Source organism: Anabrus simplex, chromosome 3, assembly GCF_040414725.1.
Source record: "Anabrus simplex isolate iqAnaSimp1 chromosome 3, ASM4041472v1, whole genome shotgun sequence".
NCBI classification, from domain to species: domain Eukaryota; kingdom Metazoa; phylum Arthropoda; class Insecta; order Orthoptera; family Tettigoniidae; genus Anabrus; species Anabrus simplex.
In genome coordinates this window covers 335,042,709-335,070,256 of record NC_090267.1, presented here as the reverse complement: position 1 = coordinate 335,070,256, position 27,548 = coordinate 335,042,709, and the positions used below count along the sequence as shown (strand labels likewise).

Genomic DNA, 27,548 nt, shown 5'->3' with positions numbered 1-27,548 from the left:
ATATAGTAGTTCAGTTGTATTTGTACAGTGCTATCTATACTGATAGCCCACACTTGCATGTATTACTGAAGAGAATCTATTAAACATTTGATAAAAAATAACAAATTTTAAAAATGGAATTATTAACAGATCTCTAGAAATATAATTTCTACTTACAAGGGTACTATCAATGAGCTCTTACCAAATTTCAAGGTAGATTTTGATAAAATCAACATCCTATAGGAAGCTCACAAAGAATTAGCTGCAAGTTTTAACTGAAAGGTTCCAAATAAACATGGTAGAATAACTACATTGGAATTTAGAGTTATATTTGGGCAGCCCTGATCACTGGCATAACACCTGCACAGTTAAACACTGATGTGCTAGTCACCGTACGCAAAGGTAACCTGTCGGTCTCTTGACAGTGGTATTAGGTTGTAGGCTCATTCTAATAATAGTTCAGTTTACTTGTACTTCCATGAAAACAAAGCTACGAATCAAGTTAATATACTAGAGTTTGCACAGTGTCATTTCCAAAATGTTTTTCTTCTTCAGACAAAACAGATTTGAATGAAAGAGGAATAAATTGGTATATTGTAGAGGTAATTGAAAACATTCTGTGGGCATCAGTATTATGGAGACATTCCTAGATGTACAAGAAAAAGATAGTGATTGTAATATTAGTGACACTTCATCTTCTTTCACTGCAAGCGAGACCACATTGCAAACCTAAGTGGTGTCAAGGGTTTCATGTTTGAGTTTTGATGTTGAATCTGTGGAATCTAGTGAATCGAACAACCAGTCCCCGTGTAAATCTATTAGTTCGAGCTATGGTTGTAGTCTAGATTGTAAAAACAGAGGGAGAACATTAGTTGTGGGAAACCTTCTGGATTAATGAAGGTGGCAGAAAATTACTTTTCATTCCCTCATGTAAAAAGCCAGTTTTTTACAGTGTTGTCATTGCGGCAACTTCACTCTTGGAAACGACAGCTCAAAACTGGACTGATTAGCCCCATGGAACATTAAAAAAATTGCACCAGAAATATATTCTCAATTTGAAGAAGTCAGAAGAGCAAAGCACACTGTTAATGAAGAAGATTTAAGACTGTAGTTTAGTGATATTTCAAGAGGTGTTACTTGAGTAGTAATAGTTATGTTCTTGAAACTCAAAGAATTTGGCAGTGTAGCTGGAAGGAATAATTTTAGAGCATCAACTTCTGGTGGTCTCAGTTCAAAGAGAGAGAATTAGAAGCAGGAAAATTACTAAATTTGTACCTACCTCATTAGTTTGAGAAAGGAGGACAAATCTACCAACATTTTGTGGAAATAACCAGGAAGTGACTGTTGATCTACTTCCCTTCCATTTACAATACCGATCAGAGCAGTTTTTTGTGTGAAATGAGAGCCTCAGCAACTTTATCTTTCACTGGGGAAAACCTACACTAACCCACTCATACACCATAATACCTACAATTAGCTTGCATGGATTTCTGTTATCTTAATCATTCATTTTGATATAGGAGGCAATGGGAATTTTTGGCCCTTATGTTTCAAAACATATGTTTAATGTGGAAAATTTTATTGTTACTGCTACTAAATTAGGAAGAATGGGGAAGAAAGAGCTGAAATTCTTGTTCAAAGGGGCCTTTTTCCATTCTGCAAAAACAACAATGCCCTTTGGCAGGACCATCAAACTTCTGCAGATTCCTTCTGAAACTACAGGGAAAATCTAACCATTAGATAAGGTTTCCTTCTGAAAGTGGAAAACTCTTTACCAACAAAATACACTACAAAGCAACCTTCCAAGTTTGTAGTGCCAGTTAAATACTGTCTAGGGACAAGGTATAAAAATGTGAAAATAAGGTGATTATCTATTGTACATGGTGATGAAAAATATTGTTTCACTCACTCCATCAGTACAAGTCAGTTATGCTTCTACTCAAAGGAAAGTAATTGAATGTGAAGGTTTACAAAATAAATTGAGTTGGTATATGTAGGCCAGCATCATAAATGATAGACAAACAACTGCTGTAGTAAAGTGCGCTCTTCACCACTCGCTTGAACCTGGAAATGTTCAGGGCAGTGGCGGCCGGTCAGTACGTGCTACCGGGCTCCAGCACGTAGCTTGGAACTGTAAGGAATATTATTTATGTACAGTACCATTATCCTGGTGCCTTTTCTTTGTTTTGAGTACGATATGAATTTGTGTTTTGTGAAAATCAGGACGAGATCTGTCGAACACCTAGCGCCGCTCTCCCGGGGAATAAGGCTCGTGCTCATGTGAAGTGAGCCCTTGCCTGTAGCCTGAAGGAAGCAATACGCAGGCGCAGCCAAGCTTGCAACACTCCCCCTAGCCGGCGGAGTATACCGTAAACCGGGATCAACTTTCACTGATCCCGTTTATAGTTACTTCCTCTCCCGCAAGGGGGTAGAATTACTCGATGTCTCCTGCTACCCTTGCGTTCACGGCCGACTTGATGCGTCGCTCTAGCTACCTCCTTGGAGCGCAGCGAGGGATCCAGTCGGCCGTGCTTATGTTGAACGTGGTAAGCGAATCTGCCACTAGAGAGTAGCATCGTCTGGGCTCGAAAGTAAAGCGTAAGTGGAGGAAATCTATCTCACACATGCTTATTAAAATATCCATCTTGCTTTTGTGTCAAAAATAAGGAATTCGTAGGTGAGTCAAAGAATCTTTGACTGACCCTAAATGTTATCCCGCATTACAATGTAATTTACTCTGGTGAAATGAAATAGCGTATGGCTTTTAGTGCCGGAAGTATCCGAGGACATGTTCGACTCGCCAGATGCAGATCTTTTGATTTGACGCCTGTAGGCGACCTGCGAGTCGTGATGAGGATGAAATGATGATGATGACAACACGTACACCCAATGATGGTTAAAATTCCAGACCCTGCCGGGAATCGAACCCGGGATCCCTGTGACCAAAGGCCAGCGCGCTAACCATTTAGCCATGGAGCCAGACATTTACTCTGGTAATAGGGGAGGTCTCAATGAATCAGTTGGCAGCTCTTTCAGTTGCTTTGTGCGGTTTTTAATCTGGCGGTTATATTACTGGTGCGTGTTTTTTCTGTCATTGTGTTAGTGCTAAAGTTTATACGAAGATTTATCAAATTATTTATCCACTGCAGTGTATATAAAGTGAAATTAAATTAGTGTTCTTAGTGGGGATCTATATTCCCACGATTCTATTTGCACTGATGTAATTCTCCAATGAATTATTTATATAGTAGACAGTTGTCGAAGAATTCATCTGCTTCCAAATTAGATGTTTTTGTTTGTTCTGAGTTATAAATTGTGAGAAAAGTTGTATTATTATTATTATTATTATTATTATTATTATTATTATTATTATTATTATTATTATTATTATTATTACCAAGTTTGAAGTATGCGTTGTTCATCATGGCAATATCATCATCATCATCATCTGTTTACCCTCCAGGTTCGGCTTTTCCCTCGGACTCAGCGAGGGATCCCACCTCTACCGCCTCAAGGGCAGTGTCCTGGAGCTTCAGACTCTTGGTCGGGGGATACAACTGGGGAGAATGACCAGTACCTCGCCCAGGCGGCCTCACCTGCTATGCTGAACAGGGGCCTTGTGGAGGGATGGGAAGATTGGAAGGGATAGACAAGGAAGAGGGAAGGAAGCGGCCGTGGCCTTAAGTTAGGTACCATCCCGGCATTCGCCTGGAGGAGAAGTGGGAAACCACGGAAAACCACTTCCAGGATGGCTGAGGTGGGAATCGAACCCACCTCTACTCAGTTGACCTCCCGAGGCTGAGTGGACCCCGTTCCAGCCCTCGTACCACTTTTCAAATTTTCGTGGCAGAGCCGGGAATCGAACCCGGACCTCCGGGGGTGGCAGCTAATCACGCTAACCACTACACCACAGAGGCGGACCATCATGGCAATATGCAGATTTAAAACAGCGTATTTAGCTTGTTTTTTTGTAGCACGTAGGACGATTTTTTCACGAGCCGCCACTGGTTCAGGGATGTCAAACTGCTGCTAACTCACTGCTTTCATAAGACATATTCAAAGTTTGACTGTAGAACTTTCCTGTTAAAACTAATTTTTGGTAAGAGAGTTTCCTATAAGATGCACATGATCTTTAATAAAATTTCAAGATAGGCTTCAATGTGAGCTCATTGATAGCTCCCTGGTTAATTTTATTATATTATTTATAACTGTTAGAAAAGTTAGTGTTGAAAACTGGTTCAAATTAAGAAAGAACTTTTGGTGTGAAAAGCAGGACCATGTTTAGCATCATAAATGCTTGGCATTTCTTGAAAATTCACAGAATTACCTTTGAATTCTTTCAGGTGGTGGTGGTGGCAGGTCAGGTTTAGCAACAAGGCCTACCAACCTCCCAACAGAACATCGACGCTTTCATCATCGTAATGGTCAAGCTTTAGTCAGTAAGTATCATACTTTGTTTTACATTTATATGGTTGATGTGAGTTATTCCCCGAATTGTTTAACACCTAATTAATGTAGAAACTGCCATAGGGTTTATAAATCTTGATTTCACTTTATGTCATTTTATGTCTAAAGAAATCGTCAAATTACCTCGTAGAAAAGTAATTGAATGTAAAGGTTGTCCTAAATAAATTGAGTTGGTGTATGTAAGGTAATCTTGGGAACCACTCAACAGATTTCATTAATTACTTCCCCTTTTCACCTTTAGAAAGTTTATTTCTTCCAGATGATTATAGAGTATATGTGATTATGTTAGCATGTAAGGAGAACAAGTAGCTTTAAGAAAGTAGAGCAAGTTAGAAAAATTGTGTATCCAAGACCCTTGAAAGTGAATGTACTGTCTTAGTTCTATTACAAAATGCAGCCTACCAAATCTACTTAGAATACATTTCTGCAAAAAGTTCAAATGCATTTTCTTTGTAACTCTAGCAGTTTTCCAGTGACGCATACTCCATCTCATAGTAACCAAAATAATGGATAAACTGTTAACAGTATCAAAAGAGGAGCATAAATGCAGGATTCAGAATGAAATTTACTACAAAAAGTCCATATGCATTTTCATTATAACTCTAACAGTTTTTCACATCATTACAATTGTAATGTTAACCCTCAGCAAGCGCGGTGACATTTGTGTAACATAACTGGTGTTGTGAGGTCCAGGGGACCACACATGTTTAAGGCTGTATAAGTTTTCAATTTCTGAAGTATGTCATTAGATCAACAATGCTGTGTGTATTATTATTATTATTATTATTATTATTATTATTATTATTATTATTATTATTATTATTAATTACAATCATTTACCTTAATTTCAATAAGAAATAACTCCATAGGGCAGTTATTAACAGGTTTTTGAAATGTAGCTAATGTCTACTTCAATAAAGTTTGCCATAAATATTCAGAAGAACTGCCTGAAGATATACAAAATATTTCTAATTGTTTAATTGCAATATGAATAAAGGTCCAAACAATCAAATTGTGAAATGATTTATTCAAAAAACAAAGTTATGTGGAAACCTGCAGATCCTACATTTTAGGTACTTTTGAAACATATTTCACATAGTCATTCATTCAAACACTAGGAAAATTAAACTATATCCTACTCATAACACCAAGATGAAATATGTAACTCTGTTCTTTCCCCATTCACCTCAATCGAAAGCTAAAATATCCTTCAATTTGCAGATCACCTACAAAAATACACTACCGTATGATAGTATCATCATTGTCAGAATCCTGTATGCCATTGGTGCATTAATCTAATATTGCTAACACATCTTTTTAAAAAGGAGCACTGCCAATACACAATTTTGATGGTCCGGGTTTGGCCATAGTTATAACTACAAAATGACTTTTGTACAGCAATAAAGAAAGTTGCACCAGAACAGAAATTTTACATAACCAGCGTTGTGAGGTCTAGGGAACCGCTAGAGTTATGTAGTTAGTACAAGAGCACATTCCGATGTTATCGCAAGAGATGCCGGAAGCTAACAGATTAGCTTGAAGGTACTGGGACTACCAAAGTCATTGCTCAAAAGGATATGGCACAGAGCAAACAAACAAAACTACAGGATGTCCCAGGGACCTCACCACGCTTGCTGAGGGTTAGAGACACACTTTGAGCACGTGACTTGGAGAGCTGACACATCGAGCATGGTACAACCGGGTGGATTAGGATGAAAAATCATTATTAGTATCCATTAATCCTAAATTGTATGAAAGTTCTTTAAATTCTGGAGATTTCACTGAGAAACTGTTCCCCATGTCTTCTACAAAGTAACATATTTGCTGTCTTCATCAGATATCTTATTGAGATTTATTGTAAAGTAAATATACAACAACTTGGTGCCCTGCTGTATAGCACAAAGCTAATAATAGCATGGCAAAAAGTAGTGCATAGATAACACACAGCACAGGTATCCTTATCAAATGGGAGGTATCAGGTGTGAGTAGTATTAATAGTAGTATAGCATCAGGAGCTGGAAGGCAGTCTTGAGATTTTCTTGTGTTAATCTGTCTCTTGATTTTGCTCTCTTGAATCCATTATTTCATTATAGTAATCACCTACACCTACTCTGAACATTATTTGCTTATTTCTTACAGCCCAGTCATTCCCCACTCCAATGGAAGAGCCCAAGAAAGTCTTACGTGCACAGTATCTCGGTACCATGCAAGTATCGCGCTCTAAAGGGGTGGATATCCTCAACGAAGCTATCGACCGCATGATAGCCACGGTACCACAAGAAAAGTGGCGCCTCGTCAACGTTGCAGTTGCTCCCTCCATGATCTCCATCTTGCAGCCAGGTGTACGTTGGAAAGTCCTTTTGCTTCTGCACATGGTTCATTGTGAATGATAAATTTTGCATAAATTATTCCAATTTAGTAATTACTTTGTAAGTAAACTGCCAATTTATATGAATTTATTAGAGATTTATGTTGTGACCGAGTCTGTTTTGTTTCTAGGATGAACAAAAGCTGGTTGCAGAATGTAGAGTGCGTTATCTTTCCTTCTTGGGTATTGGTCGCAATGTGAAACAGTGTGGTTTCATCATGCACACAGCACAAGACTTGTTTATAGCCCATGTGTTCCATTGTGAGCCATCGTCAGGAGCTCTCTGTAAGACTGTAGAAGCAGCGTGTAAGGTGAGGATACAGTGTTATATCATCAGAAGCTTATAAAAGTTCCATGTTACAGTGCACTTAGAAACAGTAGTCATTTTCAATTACCAGTATTAATTTTATGAAAAACAATATTATGTATTTTAATCAATTACCTACTGTTAATCTGGATAAGAGCCACCGGTATTGCTAACTGTTGTTTTCTGCTTACAATATACTAACCCATCTGGTTCTTAAAAAAGTTTTTTGGGTCTCTTAGGCACTGCAACTTGGATCGTCCATTATAATAAATGATTGAAAATGGAAGGTGCTATATATGCCAGCTTTGTGCTGATGGACTTAAAAGAAAGATGATGATGATGATTGTTGTTGTTGTTGTTGTTGTTGTTGTTGTTGTTGTTTTCGAATGGGTCTACTATGGACCACGTTAAGCATCATTCATTTACGGTTCTTCCTCTTTCGATCGGCCCAGTACTTCTTCATCCTTTCGGAGTGGGCTTCTTTACGTATCCAGTAAATGATGCTTGTTAAGCCTTAAATTGTCTGAAGTGGTTTGCGGCATTGTATGTAGCTGAATGAAAATGTGTTTAAATTGTGTTTCTGCTTAAAAGAGTGTAATGTTTGTTGAAATGTTGAAATATCAATATCCTGATAAAATATTACACCTGGCCTTAGTTACATCATGTCAGGTGATGTCTGTTTACATATCTACCTACCTACCTACCTACCTACCTACCTATTGCAAAGACGTTATATTTATCATTGATCGCTTTGAGCAATCGTGATGTTGTCTGTAAAGGCACTGGCAGATTGTATGTAGCATTCACGATAAATCCACACACAATTAAATCACATTGCAACAAAAATAGTCTATGTGATATGTACCTATCTTCCAGAACTTATCTAGTATTTATAATGGCTGCAATAGTTAGCTTGTGACGTCTTCCAAGTGCCTAGTAATATTTTCATCTGATGACCACCCAACAGTTCTCAACATTCAACCCACTGCAGTTTGTAGTGTACCTGTGAGCTTGCGTTCAAGAGATGGTACGTTCGAATGCCAGGCAACCCTGAAGATGGTTTCCTATTTTCACACAGAAAAGTGCTGGGGCTGTACCTTAATTAAGGCCACTGTTGCTTCATTCCCAATCCTAGTCCTTACCTATCCTGCCGTCGCCATAAAATCTGTGTCAGTGTGACCTAAAGCAAATAGCAAATCAATAGCGAAAAAAAGAGTTCCAGTTTCTCTACTGTCTGGTAGAATAAAAAAGATAATTGAAATGACACACAAACTGGACAACATCAGCGTGCATCATCTTGATTCTAGATTGTTATGCCTTTCCATGTTCAGTCTGCAGTCTTCTATGAATTAACAAAACTTCTCCATTTGTAACTAAGTCTGTGGCCTTGTTTACTTCTATACTTCTTTATCTTTAAAACATTAGAAACCGAGTCTAACAATAATTTCCTTGGTCTCCTACTTCTCTTACCGTCATGACTGAGTACATTATTCTCCTGTTCTTCTCTTCCATTTGCCCCACATGAGCAAAGCATTGAAGCTGGTTTATGCATCCAGTTCCATCGCGAGAGTTTATTCCTAATTTAGCCTTTATCTCCTCTTTCCAAGTACTTCCTTCTATTGGGTCCCCACCTGTTTGTAACAGCAGTTATTCTCACTATGTTCATGTCTGTTTCTTCATACTTATGATTAGCCTTTATCTCCTCTTTCCAAGTACTTCCTTCTATTGGGTCCCCACCTGTTTGTAACAGCAGTTATTCTCACTATGTTCATGTCTGTTTCTTCATACTTATGAATAAGATATCCTGAATCTGCCCGGCTTTCGCTCCTGTCCAGCAAAGTTTGAATATAAACTGGTGTAAAGAAATTTTTTTTTTTTTTTTTTTTTGCAAGTTCCTTTACATTGCACTGACACAGATAGGTCTCCCATCAACAATGGGACAGGAAAGGGCTAGGAGTGGGAAGGAAGCAGCCATGGCCTTAATTAAGGTACAGCCCCAGCATTTGCCTGGTGTGAAAATGGGAAACCACGGAAAACCATCTTCAGTGCTTCCGACAGTGGGGTTCGAACCTACTATCTCCCGAATACTGGATGCTGGCCACACTTACGTGACTGCAGCTATCGAGCTCGGTAATAAAAAAAGTTTCATCCAGGAGTTGACAAAACTAGAACCGGTAGATAATTTACAGTATTTAGGATATGTATTCTCGCAGCAAGGTACTATATTAAGTGAAATTTAATCAAGGTGCATAAGAGAATGCAGTGAGCTCACAGTTACGATTAACAGTATTCTGTAAGAAAGAAGTTGGCTTGTGGACAGCATCCAATAAAATTTAAAAGATGCCCACACAAGGTAGTTGAGACAAAACCTTCTACAGGGTTTCTTGCAGTGGGACTGTTTTTAACTGTGTTCACATATGATAGACTGAGTCATTTTCACTCTTAAACTATTTAAGTACAAGTCATTGTTTTTAGCGTTATCAAGAATATCATGTATTTCTTATTTTAATTATTTTTAGACTGAAGATGTCTCACAAGGAAGAGATAAACATGTCCCTTTTTAAAATAAAATAAAAAGGAATAATATTGTGTAGATTGTGGAGTTACTCAGTTATTTAAAATCTTCTATCTTGTTGAGGTTGGCAACACAGATTAATTATGAAATTTATTTCTTGTGGTTCCATAATAGTCGAAACCCATCTGAATTTCAGAGTAATTCACAGCAAATACCCTGGTATAAAATTTAATAACAGTACTACTTTTATTGCGGCCAAATAGCCATAATAAAGTGGAGGAAGAATACTCTAAAATTGCACACTTGCACCTTGTTTTGCATAATCTTTAATTGATATTGTTCTTTTGCTCCAGAATTCTAAGTGGTACCATTCACACGTATGTCCACATACTTTAGACTCACACATCTCTGTTGGTTCATATCAAGATGTGTTTGTACAAATAATATGAAGAAAATCATGTACTGCCAATCTTGTAAACATGTGCCTCATCTCAGAGTTGAATGTTGTCCATGTCCGATCTGTCAGTGCCCCATTTCCATGAAATTCTGGAGATACATCATCTCTTTTCTTTGTTGAGTGATGTTAGTAGTTTTTCTGAGGCTCTAGTGTTGGGTAGAGCCAGAAGTGTTGTGATGTCTCCAATGAGGAATGATTCTCATGCGAGTAGCTAGACGAGTTGTGATGTTGTAGTCCTTGATACTCCGATCACTCTTTTGATGTTTAGTGCCTTTGTTTTCCAGTGCTGACAGGTTCTTTCCTGTGAGGTATTGCCATATGATTTCTATCCCATATGTTAGTATAGGATGATTTTACCTTTGAATAGTGTCATTGCTGTCTCAAAGCTGAGGGTTCTGATGTAGCTTATTTCATTCATCGCTCATACTGCTTGCGTTGTTTTCTCAGTCACATGTTTTGCAAAGCCTTTGTGAAGCATAAAATTTGTCCTGTATAAAATCTTCTGAAGATTCATCCAGACGATGAAATCAAAAGTAGAATATCTGGATGAGAGATGAAAGAACGCTAGCAGGAATGAAATGAGGCAACAGGTTGTTGTGAAATTGGTTATGGAAGCTATTTTGTGAAATAGTCTCAACAGGCCTATCAGTAAGAACAACAGTAATATAGGGATAAATAATTTGAAAGTTTTGAATTTGACCAATTCCAAATACAAGAGCACGATCCTGAAATTTTGCAAAGAATCAAAGGAAGGAAATATCATACACAATATTATCTGGCAATGCAGAAATACCTATCAATAAAAGATTAAGGGGATGGAGGAAACCACCAAATCCTAGTGACATGGATAAATTAGTTCATGCAGAAGCCATTGGTTGACATTGTTGTTCAGAGAGGGAAGAGGCCTGCCAAGCTGCTTTACTTTGCACTTTTCTTCTAATTCTCGAGAAGAAACCAAATCCTATTCATTTACACACTGGTAAATATATGACACAAGTATTAAAAAATGCCAAACACCATGATAACGAACATCGGTTACAATAGAGCACTTTACTATACACCCTTAAGAAAAATTTACTTTGGTTCTGTTCTGGAGGGTGGTTTAGCTGATGGGTTAGAAATTTAACACTGCTTCAAACTTTGTTAGGCAGACTGCTGTTATTTATGCTCTTGTCTTGATGTATTTTCCTGTTTACTTTTCATAAAACACTTCTACTGATTAAAAGTTTACATTAATGATGTAAAATGCACAGACAGATAAACTGAGTACGACAAGCTGAAAGTCTGTTTCAAGTACATTGCAGACAAAAGGTTAAATATTCAAAACTAAAATTTTTTCTAACAGCTGTGACAGAAATGTTCAAAAATAAACTCCCCATTTCAACTTGAATTCAACAAAATGTAGCTCATAATGAGGCATTCCTCTTGATAAACTATTTTACTAAGTTACCTATTTCTAGAGAGTTCACTGAACATATAGAACGTGCCACACCTGCATGGCAGTCACTGGGTTAATATTATGTAACTATTTTAAAAAATGTATAATTGTAATTACTATTGCTGTTTTTTTCTACTACACCAGGGTTTTTTTGCTATTTGCTTTCGTCGCACCGACACATATATGTCTCATGGCAACGATGGGATAGGAAAGGCCTAGGAATTGGAAGGAAGCTGCAATGGCCTTAATTAAGGTACAGCCCCGGGATTTGCCTGGTGTGAAAATGGGAAACCACGGAAAACCATCTTCAGGGCTGCTGACAGTGGGGCTCGAACCCACTATCTCCCGATTACTGGATACTGGCCGCACTTAAGCGACTGCAACTATCGAGCTCGGTAACACCAGGGTTTCCCAACCTTCTTTTGCCTGAGGACCCCTTAGTATACCGTATATGGCATTCATGTCCAGGGATCCCCTAGCCACAGAACATAATACTGAATTCAGTGAACAAAAAAATAGAGTTTACAATGTTACCATGTTTGATTGTATAATTTAGGACTAATATTTACTTTCCTTGCCCTGGCTACAGCTGGATAATGGGAAATGATGATGATGATGATGATGATGATGATGATTTACTTTCCTTTAAATTTAAAAGTAACTTTACTTACATGAAGATATATATACATAGAAATTATAAAACATTGTGGCACTTGGCTAATAATTACAAGAGTCTGGAAACTTACTTGAGAAAATTCACTTCATACAGTTGTTAGATCGATGGGACAAATGGTGCTGTTTTCCAAAGGCCAAGCATTTTACAAGCGAAGTCACCCGAACTGAAGATCAGCCTCAACATTAGTTCCATTTCTGTACTTAGTTTTCATTTGTGTGACAGCAGAAAAGGTACACTCCCACAGGTATGTTGTCATGAAAAGCATTGAATGCAGTATTTCCTTTCCAGAAATTGTAGGGTATAGGGGATGTCACGGATGCAAAAGTTGATCGGAGTCATGGAGTTGTGATACAAAGTCTTCTCAAGATACTACAAACTTTTACCATTTATTGGCCGAGAATTACATACACTGAATGTAAGTTATACAACAGTAAAGACGTATGTTCCTAATAGAATAATGATCTATGAATTGTGTGTGTTCAGTAAAATTTTGCTCTTTAAATACTACAAGTAATGAACTTCATAAGTACTTACAACTTACATTATTATTGCGGACCCCTTGGATTTTAGTTGCGGCCCCCCAGGGTTCCGTGGACCACAGTTCGGGAATGGCTATACTAGACTATTATTATTTGCCCTAACAGTGGTTAAAATACATAAATAGATAAACAAAACATGTAATATAAATGACTTATTTTTTACAATCTGAAGTTATTCATAACACTAGTTTATGGTAACTATGACCATGGCAGAGTACATGTGTATAAGCTGTACGGATATTGATAATATAGTCTGTCGCTTTCAGCCAAGCAAGTCCCCCAATATAGCATATTCTGCATTAATAATAATAATAATAATAATAATAATAATAATTAAAATGTATATTACACTTGCATATTCCCATAAACTGGTATGTAGTGGCAAAGGGAGATCCTGTGATTCTCTGTTGACAATAAATCTGGAAATTATTTGTGCTTGCTTTCTTTCTATTTTAATGTAGTCCTGAACTATTTGTTGTTTTTTGGTGCTGCTGTTGTTGTATTTTTGTTTCTTGTTTTCTATAGAATAAGTGTAAAATGGTATAATTCATACCATTCATAATAAATTGTGGTTCATTCAAATATATTTGATTTCTTTTCTTGTTGCAGTTGAGGTATCAAAAATGTTTGGATGCCCATCCACAGGGGTTTGGTCGGAACCAGTCAAATGCACAGACTCCTGGCAAAGGGTTTGGTGCTACCCTGAAGTCTCTGGTTGGTACTCTCACAGGACGTAAACTGAAGGGCAGCGAATCCTGAGACGAGGCCTTGTCTCTGCAGGTGAGGCTTTTGCAATAACAATTAGGCTTCCAGTGCTTCCATATTTTAATACTTTTAAGATCACTAATATTACTGGGTTACATGTCAGTGAATTTATGGACATGAGGCTGACTTATTTGAGCACCTTCAAATACCACCAGACTGAACCAGGATCGAACCTGCGAAGTTGGGGTCAGAAGACCAGCTCTCAGTCACCTGAGCCACTCAGCCCAGCTATTATTAAATATCCCTTAATGAAACATTCATAGATATATTTTCTGATGTTCATAACAAATCTGTACTTGAAACTTGTACTAAACATATCTTCAGCAGGTACTACATGTAAGTTGACACAGCCTAAAAACATGAAAATCAGTTTGAAGTACCTATATGGTCCTGAGAGCTAGGTGTTAATAGCCCACATTGGGTGACTATTACACTCTACAGTGGCATTGGCTATAGTCCTAGACCTCTAGCTTAGATCACCGCCAATAGAACAAGAATGACCAAGGCCGCTAAAGCTCAATTAGGAGAGCATGAGTTGCAAAAGATATGGAATGGATTCCCTCCAGGGTCTGGTTAGCTATTTTTAATCTCTAATTAATATCTTTTTGCTTTACGTCGCAGTGACACAGATATGTCTTATGGCGACGATGGGATAGGAAAGGCCTGGGAATTGGAAAGAAGCGGCCGTGACCTTAATTAAGGTACAGCCCCGGCATTTGCCTGGTATGAGAATGAGAAACCATGGAAAACCATCTTCGGGGCTGCCAACAGTGGGGCTCGAACCCACTATCTGCCGATTACCGGATACTGGCTGCACTTAAGCGACTGCTGCTATCGAGCTTGGTGTAATTAATATCGCTTCAGCATGTACTATACAGGGTGGTTGGAAACAAAATGAACCAGATATATGAGCATTATAGGGTTGGTCATACTGATAAATGATTTGAAAAAAGTAATTTGATATCTTGTACCATTGTAATTTTATCAGCTGCTGAAGTTAACCAATTAGAGCACTTTGCGGGCAAATTCAAATGAGCTGTGCGAGATGGTGTTGTGAAATCGGCATGTGGCTTAAGACTGGCTGGAGAGAAAGGTCCATGTTCAAATCCCTTCCCTGGTGAAGTTTTTCCTTCGATTGGCGCTCCAAGCTGGTCATAAACCACCTGCAGATTTAGTAACGTCGCTTCTTAAAGCCTATTTTTAATTCACCCGCAAAGTGCTCTGATTGGCTAAATTTAGCAGCTGATGAAATGACAACAGTGCAAGATATTGAATTATTCTTTTCAAATTATTTATCAATATGACCAACCCTTTTAACGCTCAGTCAGTCAGTCAACACTAATCTGCATTTATGGCAATTGCCCAGGTGGCAGATCCCCTATCTGTTGTTTTCCTAGCCTTTTCTTGAATGATTGCAAAGAGTTTGGGAATTTATTGAACATCTCCCTTGGTAAACTATTCCAATCCCTAACTCCCCTTCCTATAAACAAATATTTGCCCCAATTTGTTCTTTTGAATTCCAACTTTATCTCATATTATGATCTTTCCTACTTTTAAAAACACTGTTCAAATTATTCTTCAGAGACCTATATGGCCTGTCCTTACTACAACCCCTAAATGCCCTCATAATCATGTGCAGAGATCTATACCCATTATTTACAATCCCATTTATGTGATTACCTCAATGAAGGTCTTTCCTTATATTAACACCTAGATACTTACAGACCGGGCGAGTTGGCCGTGCGTGTAGAGGCGCCCGGCTGTGAGCTTGCATCCGGGAGATAGTAGGTTCGAATCCCACTATCGGCAGCCCTGAAAATGGTTTTCCGTGGTTTCCCATTTTCATACCAGGCAAATGCTGGGGCTGTACCTTAATTAAGGCCACGGCCGCTTCCTTCCAACTCCTAGGCCTTTCCTATCCCATCGTCGCCATAAGACCTATCTGTGTCGGTGCGACATAAAGCCCCTAGCAAAAAAAAGATACTTACAGTGATCCCCTTAAAGAACTTTCACCCCATTAACACAGTAATGAAAACTGAGAGGACTTTTCCTACTAGTGAAACTCACAACCTGACCATTGATCATCATACCATTGCCTCTTGTCCATCTCACAACATTGTCAAAGTTTTTTGCTGTTCCTCACAATCTTGTAACTTATTTATTACTCTATACAGAATAACATCATCTGTAAAAAGCCCTATCTCTGATTCCAGTTCTTTACTCATATCATTTATATATAAGAAAACGTAAAGGTCCAATAATACTGCCTTTGAGGAATTCCCTTCTTAATGATTACAGGATCAGATAAAGCTTCACCTACTCTAATCCTCTGAGTTCTGTTTTCTAGAATTATAGCCACCCATTCAGCCACTCTTTTGTCTAGTCCAATAGCCCTCATTTTTTCCAGTAGTCTTCCATGATCTGCTCTGTCCAGTGCCTTAGATAGGTCAACACAATACAGTCCATTTAACCTCCTGAATCCAAGATATCCACTATAACTTGCTGGAATCCTACAAGTTGAGCTTCAGTGGAATAAATTTTCCTAATCTCGAACTGCCTTCTATCGAACCAGTTATTAACTCGGCAACCATGTCTAATATAGTCAGAAAGAATGCTTTCCCAAAGCTTACATGCAGTGCATGTCAAACTTACTGGCCTGTAATTTTCAGCTTTATGTCTATCACCCTTTCCCTTATACACAGGGGCTACTATAGCAACTCTCCATTCATTTGGTATAGCTCCTTCATGCAAACAATAGTCAAACAAGTACTTCAGATATGGTACTATACCCCACCCCATTGTCTTTAGTATATCCCCAGAAATCTTATCAATTCTAGCTGCTTTTCTAGTTTTCAACTTTTGTATTTTACTGTAAATGTCATTGTTATCATAGTTAAATTTTAATACTTCTTCAGCATTATTCACCTCCTCTATCTGGACATTATTTTTGTAACCAACAATCTTTGCATACTGCTGACAGAATGCTTCTGCCTTTTGAAGATCCTCACATACACACTCCCCTTGTTCATTAATTTATTCCTGGAATGTCCTTCTTGGAACCTGTTTCTGCCTTAAAGTACCTATACATACCTTTCCATTTTTCACTAAAATTTGTATGACTGACAGTTATGCTTGCTGTCATGTTATCCTTAGCTGACTCCTTTGCTAGATTCAATTTTCTAGTAAGGTCCTTCAATTTATCCTTACTTCCACAGCTATTTCTAACTCTATTTCTTTCCAACCTGTACATCGTTTTTAGTCTCTCTATTTCTCTGTTATAATATAATGGGTCTTTACCATTCCTTACTACCTTTAAAGGTACAAATCTCTTTTCACATTCCTCAACAATTGCTTTAAACTCATCCCACAGTCTGTTCACGTTTTTATTTACCATTTTTCACCGATCAGATTTCCCTTTTTAAACTCCCTCATGCCTGTTTTATCAGCCATATGGTACTGCCTCATACTGCTACTGCTCATATACCTGATTCATGTTGTTTACAACCACCCTGTATGTACTAAACTTGATCTCATAAGATGAAAGTCTATTTCAAGTACATTGTAGTCATATTCAAAAGTCACAGATGTTCTAGCAACAGTGGCAGAAATTTCTTAGAATCAACTATCCATTTCAACCAGAAGACACTGACAAAATATAGCTCATAATGAGATATTTAATCTGTATAAAGTACCACTAGTGGTCACTGGTTGGATTGAACAGCTCTTAACCATTACGAATAGTGGCAACCTGACCTATTCTTCCTTGAAGGTCCTCAAATACCTCATGTCGGTACATGTATCAGAATGTAAAAGAATTCCTGTAGAACAAAATTCTGGCATCTCCAAAAACTATGAAAGTTGTTAGTGAAATGTCGGTCGGTTGATCGGTGTTATTATATATATATTATCTTATAATATCCTCTCACTTCTACTAATATTGATAGCTCAATTTGATACCAGTGTAAGTGTAAAACTGCTCAATTTTTTAGGACCTTGTATCTCTAGAAACTAAATTCTATATCTTTATTGTAAAAAAAGAAGGAAAAAAAAAAGGTGAGTGTTCAGCCCTCAAATGAGGATTTCTGAGAAGATAACTTGTTGATAAACTGAGAAATTAAAGACTGGGTTCAAATGCAAGAGCCATTCTGCAGAATTAATAAGTATATAAGGGAAACCACCACCTTTATATTTTTACACATAGGATGAATTTGAAAATAAGTGTATATCTTTGTTTTTGTTGTAACTGCTGAGATTTGAAAAAGCCTTATACTTGACAATCAACTTTTTTGAATTGTAGTAGATTGAGGTTACTATCTGATGGCACAAACCTGCACGAAGTCACAAGCTTGGAGGGGAGGAAGATAATTGAGGGGGTAACTACTGCTGTACTACTGAGACCAAAATGAAGCCTTGTCATGCTAACGTAGTTGCCAGCCGGCCTGCTGAAGCAGGAGAAGCACAGACAAGGGCATTCATTTGCCAGCAGCAGATGTGAACACTTCTGCAGCAACTAGCAGATTGAACATTCCTCCCCTCTCTCTCATGCTGCAGCACATGGATTCACCTGCATACAAAACTCATTCAGAGTGCAACTAAGGTTTTGTACCATGAGATAGTAATCGTGCTCTACTATTGAACTGAACCATCAAATTACAACTTTTATGCACACTTGTTCCACTTACAATATCACGTACAGACTTCTGTTGTTTCACTTGTTATTAACATGCAGCATCTTGGTGAGATTTCATTTTAGCCCTAAGTTGTAACTAGACCTGTGATTTTAAGGCAAATGCCTATTTTGTTCCTTAAGAAATAACATGATTTTATGTTGATGTTTCATGGTAAATCCCTTATATGTACAGAGTTTTATAGTGCTCTAAAATACCTATTTCAACCTTTAGAGCCTATTTTAATATTTCAATGCCTAAAATGCCTATAATAAAAGTAAAATTTTCAATTCACCTAATGAAAATCGTAAGTTTAAAATGACTCAAGTGTTCAATAGGTAGGGGATAAAATATGGACAAGTGGGCTAGTGTACTGCAGAAGAATCCAGGTTATTCAGTACTGAAAAGGGTACATCAGGTAAAGGATGGGGAAAAAAAGTAGACTTGCCTAGTGAAATTGAACTGAAAAATGTAGGTAAATTTTCGTATACCCCTCTAATATCTGCAAGTGTGGAGCGCTCTTTGGTTTCAGAATAATTTTAACAGAAAAAAGACACAACCTGACTGTGGAAAATTTGGAGAAGATTATCAGTATGTACTTTAAAGCAAACTATGAATGAAATAAACACGTACTCCATTTGTGTTTACACCGTTATGGGATGCCTACAATGCTCTAATTAAGTACAGTGATGTCAACATTAAGGTTTTAGTTTAGTACTGATTATGGTTTTTCATATAATCCATAACTCTTTTTGATAAATGTCTTCTTAATCCTGTCTTAACTGTGCTGTTATTTCTATTAAGAATAGGGATACCAAGTTTCTTAAAGTAAAAGAAAGCTAACGTTAAAGTGTATATTGTAATATTTTAAAATCTATTTTCTGTCTATCTATACATTTTTAAAGCATATTTTAAGTGCCTATTTTCTCCTTTAAAGGCTGATTTACTTATTTTAACAGCCTATTTTAGGTGCCTAAAACAATATTCTATGGAGCCTAAAATTCCAGGCCTAGTTATAATATATGCACATCATTTCCTTTGCCTTGTTTCCCTTTCCTTTCTATGGGTGCAGTGTCTTGCACCCAAGTGTGACTAAAACTGTCCTGACTTCATTAGGACGTGTAAGTATGGCTGCCCCCAGGAGCTGTGGCCGCTGCCTGCAGAGCGTGAGGTGATCCGACACAGACATCTGCAGTCTCCGCTCACGCTCAAGTATCTGTGCAGTAGTCCGCCCTCGGCCAGCCTGCGCTCCTTGCTTTCCCCGACGCTCGACACTCGTCGGCTCCACCTGCCTCGCTGGGAGTGAAGCTACGTCTCTGTGAGTTGAGTCGAACTGTAGCGTATATTTTTTTTCCTTTCTCAGACTTTGGAGAAATCATTACCCAAAGAAAATGGGTGTAGGAACTGCGTGTGAAGAGAACAGTGGGGTAAAGTTTGGAATCGTGCATGACGAATGCAGCTGTGGATATTTTTGTAATATATTTATTTATGGATCAAAAACATTCCTTACTGGAAGGAGAATACAATAAATAATTGTCTGCCTAGAGACTCGGCTCGGTTGCTTGGTCGGTACAGCTGTGCTGTTGTATAGTGTAGACTGTACAAAGTTTATCTCATATCGGATGTGAGAAGAGAGAAGATCATATGACAGAGAGTATATCACAAGACTGCATTTGTTGTTAGTGGACGCATTACTGTGTTCGTTCATTTGTTTGTATGTATGTATTTTTGTTGACATATATTTTGTGACAAGCTCGATATTAGCAGTTCCTTGGTGGTATTATCATTTGGTTTCACTGTTTGTCCACTGTGTCACTAAATGTGTGAGAAGACACCAAAGTCAAAATAATGAAGATGTTACTTTTCTTTTACTGTTTTGTTTCAGATGCACAGAAATGTATAAAAACATCAAAATGTAATGGATGTGTGTATGCATGTACATTAAATTATTCAATATAAATATTATATATATATATATATATAAATACATACCCTTGAGGAATGCATGTTTATATATCTTTTTACAGTAAGTGTAACGAAAGATTTGAATAATCAATTTTTTTATTTAGTAAAAGGATACATGCTGTAAATTGCAGGGAACAAATAAAAAGCTATTTTAAATATTTCACATGAGTTGGTGGCAATGAAAGGGTGTAGCAATGTATAGACTTCTGTTGCCTTCTTGTACAATATAACAGCTTTTCAAGTTGAGTTCTATGAATGGTTCATGGAAAACAATTATGATAATGCTCTATTTTATCAGTGTTTAATTTAAGTTGTGTGTGGATGTGTATTTACTGCGTGCTTCAGACACACACAGCTCAGTAAGTTGGGTTGTTTAAAGTAACAGGTGCTTCAGAGAAGTAGATTTTCAATCCAGACTTCCGAAGTGTTGGCAACCTCTCTGCCTCGTCTGTGGAGTGGGGTGATCTACTCTAAACGAGTCTCAAGTGATGGAATGAAGGAAAACATACAGTATATAAACAGTGCAGTTTTATTACTCTGCAGTGCCATATTAATTACAAATATGTTCAAAATACCCACCCTCTTGTTCTACACAGTGTACTGTATGCCTCATAACACTTTCCTATACCCTCAAGAGCCTCAAGGATGTGACTTTCACTTGCTGCCTTAAGCTTTCCTGTAAGATCATTCTTGTTACCACATAATGTTGCCTGTTATGTCACACATGTAGTCCCACAAAAAGAAATCCATTTCTTTGACTTTCCCCATACACTAACAGCACATCCACCAACTTGTCAACACTATAATGCCCCTGCTTTGTTTAATAACAAACAACATTCAACTAGGACATTTACTGATACTTCGTTGCGAGCAATGCTTTAACTTCAATCTAGTCAGTTATAGAAAGACTTCTTTGCTTCTAATATGAACCTGCAGTATTCAACTTTAATTAGAGTAGACCATCCCGGTAAAGCAAAGATGTTGCTGGTACATTGGGAGTATGGACTGAAAGTATACTTTTCCAAAGCATCTGTTACTTAGGCCACCCAACTTACCGAAATGTAGGTATCTGAAGCAAACGAGTTGTGTGTGAGTGCATGTGTGCATGTGGGTGTGTTGTGTTGTTTGTGAGCACTATCATACAACAAGAATAGCCATAGCAAAAAAGCAGTAGCCATGAATACTGTAGTCTTGCTGTTGAATGTGAAAATAAAAGAAATGTTAAAACTTAAAAAATCCCCTACATCTATTGGAACAGAAGCGTTGCTCGGCACAAAATGTGGCTCTTCCTCTCAAGCAGCAGAAATCAGTTATTTTGATGTTTCAATCAGTGTGTTGAGCTGCTTTTGTAGTTGAGGATGGCAAATAACTTGACCAGTGTAATGCAACATTACTTGCAAGTGAAAGTGTTTGTTTAAAAAAGAAAGGAAATTTTTCAGTGGAGGAAACAATAATTAAATTATTATATAAATATATATAAAATTATAAAGACTAATCTACATAATATTTGTCATTTTCTTATAGCAAATGTAGATGTATAGTATTGTTATTTATTTTAAATAATGCTTTAAAAAGGAGAGATGGCATATAGTGATGAAGCCTAGTTAAGCGTTGTTGGTGTCACATGTGTATGCCGTGACCACTCTGCTTTTCCTGCAGCAGATTCTCTACCGTAGCCAGAGAAGAGTATTATCCATGATTATATCAATGTTTACAATTCTAATATGCAGCTATGATATTTCCTATTACAAATAGAAATTGGATTTCATGGTTAACAAAATAAATTATTAAGTGCAATGTTAGCAAACTGGGCAGAAATGGCAAATTGTATTTATATGGAATAACTTGGTCTACTGTTATTTACTGAACTTGGTGGAATGTATTAAAAAAATGGGTACAGTTTTTATATTGTCCCCTGTAGTCTTTTGCAGTGATACAATCATTAGGCTATTGTTACATATTGTTGTACTTAAAAAAGTGGTGAAAAGTTGAATTCAGACTGGTTTTTAAATATAAAATATCGTCATGCTCATAAAAATCACTGTGAAATTTTCTGCTTACAACACTGGCCAGTAAGGTTCTGTCATCTAAGGTTCAATATTGTGCTTGTTATATCAAAGAATTCTCATTAATAATGATAATATATGCTGCAGGTTTGCCCAACATCATCCTATAGAGGTAGTTTTAGGTGCAATGATGAAATAGGAACTGAAAAAGTAAAAGTTGAAATAGAGACAATTTTGAACACGCCCAGGAAACTGGAAGTATTAGACTGGTATTAGACACTAGATTTCTCCCTCTTATTCCTAACTCAAAGCAACTCACTATAAAGATGCCCTCGAAGTTCTATAGCCAGGCTGAGTGGTTCAGATGGCTGAGGTGCTGGCCTTCTGACCCTCAACTTGGCAGGCTCAATTCTGGCTCAGTCCGGTGGTATTTGAAGGTGCTCAATTGCATCAGCCTCATGTCGGTAGATTTACTGGCACCTAAAAGAACTCCTGCGGGACTAAATTCCAGCACCTCAGCGTCTCCAAAAACTGTACAGGTAGTTAGTGGGGTGTAAAGCCAATAACATTATTATTGAGGTTCTATAAAATTATAATACTACAATTTAAATGTTAAGGATTAAAAGAAATATTTTCTTCCATACTGGAACTACTCCTAATGATAATGTTTAACCATAGCTTATTGCTATATGATCTGATCTGCATAGGAATCTAAATTAATGAAATACAGTGAAGTCCACTATAGCGATTATGGCATATTATGAGAACCTCGTTATAACATCAGTTTTTGTCTGTCCCTTCAAAATTCCTATATTAAACTGCATATTATCCTTTGGTTACAGTGAGAGCCCTGTCTCTGACGGATCCGTTATTACGAGCGATTAAGCGTTTGCAATTTCTTCCGTTACCAGTATTTATACACCCAGCCGTTATATTACATACGTTCAATCATCTTTGGTATTGTATATTCGCTATGTCCACTAGCGAGCTCTCATGTTGACATTCGAAGGAGATGTCTGAGTCAATTAGTAATGCCCGTCGACTGACTGCTGTTCCATAAAGAAAAATGGAAATGAAAGGGGAGAACATGTTTTCATAATAAATGAGTAAATGTGTCCAATAGCAGTTGTTAACTTGTTAAAAATAAAGGCTGAACTAAACGATTGCTTAATTTTAATGCTAAATACTCTAAGTAAGAGTGGAATACATATCAAGATATGGCAGAGTGCATCATTGATTTCAGAGGTTAACTTTATATTTTCTCGCATCTAGTTAATTTGGAAATTTGTAGTGAGAAGCTTATAATTTCTCTACGTGGGCTTAAAATATGTTTTCATTATACATATTAGGTTAGGTGACTCTGTTTGAAAAAGAAAACGCAGAGGCCTCTGGAGTAATACTATAATTTTTTCAGAATGAAATTAAACATACACTTTCACGTAATATTGGCTTTCAAAAACTAACAAACAAGTGGATATTAGCTGCGGAAACAAACGTTTTGAACAAACTGATTGCTGTTTCTTACCAATTTTAATGTGTATGAGGTTTCCCTGACTTGAAATCTGGTATAACGACAATCCGTTATAGCGAGTAAATTTTTTGCCGTTATTAATTCTCGCTATAATGGACTTTACTGTAGTTCTACATGGCATGTGAAATATCCTCATTTTAAAATTCTAATTCTGGTTCTTCACTCATAAACATTGTACCCCACCAGTTTATTGTTGCTATTAACTCATATGTGAGTGAGACCGAAATCCAGCTGTGTTCACAACCACAGTTGTCTCTGCACTAGTCATGTATGACTTAACATTATATGAGGTACTTTCCTTGTTAAATTAATGGATGTGAACTAATATTTGAAAACAATCCATTTTTTGAGTGATAGTTATGAATTATTTAAATGGACAACAAGCACTCTTGCTCTTGGACTGAGAATCAGAGATAATAATACTAACAATTAACAATAATAACAATAATAATAATAATAATAATAATAATAATAATAATAATAATAATAATAATAATAATAATAATAATCCAAAAACTGAAGAACTGCTTACTCCGCTCAGATGAAGTGCTGGAAATTCAGAAAGGCTGACAAATGTTAACTGTGGCCCTAATGGGCCAAAACAATATATATTTTTTAAATATTCACAACAGAATGAATGATATCATTAAACTGTCAACATTTTTTTTTTTTTTTTTTTTTTTTTCTGCTTGTATTTGAAGATGATGTAGATATCAAACCCTTGAAAATGGCTATCAAACATCACTCAGATTCCTTTCCAGAAATGGTGATTATCTTTTCTTTGGTACGATGTGCCATACTTTAGACATTATTCAAAGGCATAGTTGAACAGATTTTGCCCCTTAAAACAACAATTACCACCACCACCACCACCATGATAATCATAATCACTACTACCACCAAAGTATGGTACTTCCTCTATGAAGTCATATTGCATATGAAATCCTTCTGATACTCTCATGTTTTCTTACTCATGATATACCTACACTAACTTAGTGGTAATAAAATTATTTTTAAATGTTGCCTGAACAGTTAGCTAATAAGCATAATAAATTTTATTTGATCATGGTATTTTCAATACTACGGTTAATCAGGAGCGTACTTGTTCTTGGCATCCTTAGGTGTGAACATTGAACTATATCAGGTAAATCTCAAACCAAGAACAATAGAAGGGGAATACCCAAGATTACTGGCTTCTAGTTACTCTATAAAATGTTTCATGTATGTGTGTGAATGATGTAACTTAGTCCAGGTAATGTTCTTGACTATTCTTCTTCACCTTATATGTGTATCTCTGGCTGCGGAGAAGTTCTGTTGTCGAGTATCTTCAGGCAGGCAGTTTTTGGCCTTGTCTAGTTAATAGCTTGTTTATTGCATCTCCAATTCTTGTACATTGCTTAAACCTGTTGAAAGAGAGACAAAATATATATATTATAAATTACAACCTATGTATATGCAAAATTTTTGTACAGCTTTCAGTTGAAGTGGCCCCACTCACACCTCATGTAGTTCCCCCACAAATGCTTGTATAATTGTTATTTCAAACAATATTCATGGACTGTGTTCGTTAATCATTCTTCCTTTGATTTTTCTTCTCTTTCTCTTGTTAGATGGCATGATATTATATATTTGCCAGATAAACAGTATTATTGTACTATTCGGACAGAAAGAGCAAATATTTCTATCATGACATCTGGTTTGTAACTACTGCTTAGTGCTTGCTTGCATTAGGTCCTGTTGCAGCTCATGACAACTATAATTGCCTACTGTGAATAAAGAAAAGCATATTCTTTTTTTCTTTACCTTGTTTTTGTCACTTATACTTTCCAAATGAACCAAAAAAAGACAATGAAGCCTTCATCTCCAGATGGTAGCCTTTTTATCCTGGTAGATGTCTAACTTTAATCCAAGAGTTTTGTCCAGAATATACCACTCTGCACCTGGAACTAAATATTTAAAAATATCCCATACAAGTTTTCTTGTAATTATTTGATTCTAGGGATGATGTTATTCTGTACAGAGTAATAAATAAGTTACCGGTACAAGATTGTGAGCAACTGCAAAATGACCTCAATAACGTTGAGATGGACAGCAGGCAATGATATGATGATAAACGGGGTTAAAAGTCAGGTTGTGAGTTTCACAAATAAGAAAAGTCCTCAATTTTAATTACTGCCTCGATGGGGTGAAAGTTCCTTTTGGGGATCATTGTAAGTACCTAGCTGTTAATATAAGGAAAGATCTTCGTTGGGTGAATCGCATAAATGGGATTGTAAATAAAGGGTAGAAATCTCTGCACATGGTTATGAGGATATTTAGGGGTTGTAATAAGAATGTAAAGGAGAGGTCATATAAATCTCTAGTAAGACCCCAGCTAGAGTATGGTTCCAGTGTATGGGACCCTCACCAGGATTACTTGATTCAAGAACTGGAAAAAATACAAAGAAAAGCAGCTTGATTTGTTCTGGGAGATTTCCAACAAAAGAGTAGTGTTACAAAAATGTTGCAAAGTCTGGGCTGGGAAGACTTAGGGGAAAGGAGACGAGCTGCTCGACTAAGTGGTTTGTTCCAAGCTGATGGTGTGGAATGACATTAGTAGACGAATAAGTTTGAGTGGTGTCTTTAAAAGTAGGAAAGATCACAGTATGACGATAAAGTTTGAATTCAAGAGGACAAACTGGGGTAAATATTCATTTATAGGAAGGGAAGTTAGGGACTGGAATAACTTACTAAGGGAGAGCATGGCTTCATGGCCGTATTGCATTAACACTCACAGCCACTCAGCTCAGGAAATAGGTGGTAAAATAATGAAAACAGGCACTTAATAATGACAAAAATTGGCACTAAAGTAATAAGTCTTATAATGTAAGCTACAGGCTTCTCAACTTCAAGTTATCACGCAAAACTACTGCTGCCATCTGCTGTACTGTGTGTTCTTGTAAGATGTTCCTATTGTGCAGTGCAGTGCCCATTCCTATCTCTGCACAACAGGCGATGGAATTTCACCGATATTTATCACTCAGTTTAAGAAACCATCAGAATTCAGTTATTAGTGCCACGGAAAATAATGTAAATTGGAGTCTATTATTTCCATATTGCTACATGCTATTGTTACATTGCTTCAGAAAGTATTATAATAGACTTACACTGCTCCACTCACTCGGTAGAAATACTGTACATATAACTAGAATTAAATTCTTGACACACAACTCTAAACTACAAGGAAAACTTTGAATGGTGCATAAACAAACTGTCAACACAGATGACAATATGCCACAACAACAAAGAAAAGTATGCCCTACTACCGACCTAATAACCGTATGTCGTCCCAATAGGGGAACACACAAATGGTAACTTTGAAGATCAGATATCTTTGGTTATCATCTACGAATGAAGTTATGCACATTCCTAGCCCATTACAATCTGAAATATGTATATCACATTTCCGCAGTTTACCAGTAAAAACCAACTATTCACCTTGACGTTAATGTGTTAATACACATCTCCATCCCATTTTAGTACTTAATCTTATATAGCAGGTACACGACCTGGCAACCCTCACGACCAGCTAGCTTGCGAAGTGAGATTTTCAGTAAAGATTTGTGTAATATGAAAATATTGTTTGTGCAAATGGTTATTTTGTATCTACTAAATTATCTTTATTATTAATACAGTTCATTGGAATTATATTTTCTTTCCACTGATTAGTTTTAAAATATAAATAATAGCAGAAAATATCTATTACTCAAAAAAGGAGGAGAGAAAAAATGGCATTAAACTTTCGAACAGGCAACAGAAGTTAAAACTAGACTCCAAAAAAAGGCAAAAATATATGGAAACATGTTTATCTCTATTAGAGACTTCAGTT

The 27,548-nt window shown here is 36.9% G+C and overlaps 1 protein-coding gene across 3 annotated transcripts in view; it reads left to right on the top strand.

The window, feature by feature from the left end:
• Window positions 1–25,482, top strand: part of LOC136866339 (protein Fe65 homolog) — a 331,485-nt gene extending 306,003 nt beyond the window's left edge. For 2 of the 3 annotated variants that reach the window (XM_067143200.2, XM_067143203.2), the window contains 5 exons: window positions 4,323–4,418; window positions 6,586–6,788; window positions 6,946–7,125; window positions 13,356–13,526; window positions 19,295–25,482. In XM_067143200.2, the coding sequence (XP_066999301.1) occupies window positions 4,323–4,418; window positions 6,586–6,788; window positions 6,946–7,125; window positions 13,356–13,505 (629 nt within the window). In that variant the 3' untranslated portion in view covers window positions 13,506–13,526; window positions 19,295–25,482. The remainder of the gene's footprint in view (window positions 1–4,322; window positions 4,419–6,585; window positions 6,789–6,945; window positions 7,126–13,355; window positions 13,527–19,294) is intronic. The other variant, XM_067143201.2, reaches the window with a different exon arrangement.
• The last annotated feature ends 2,066 nt before the right edge of the window (window positions 25,483–27,548 follow it).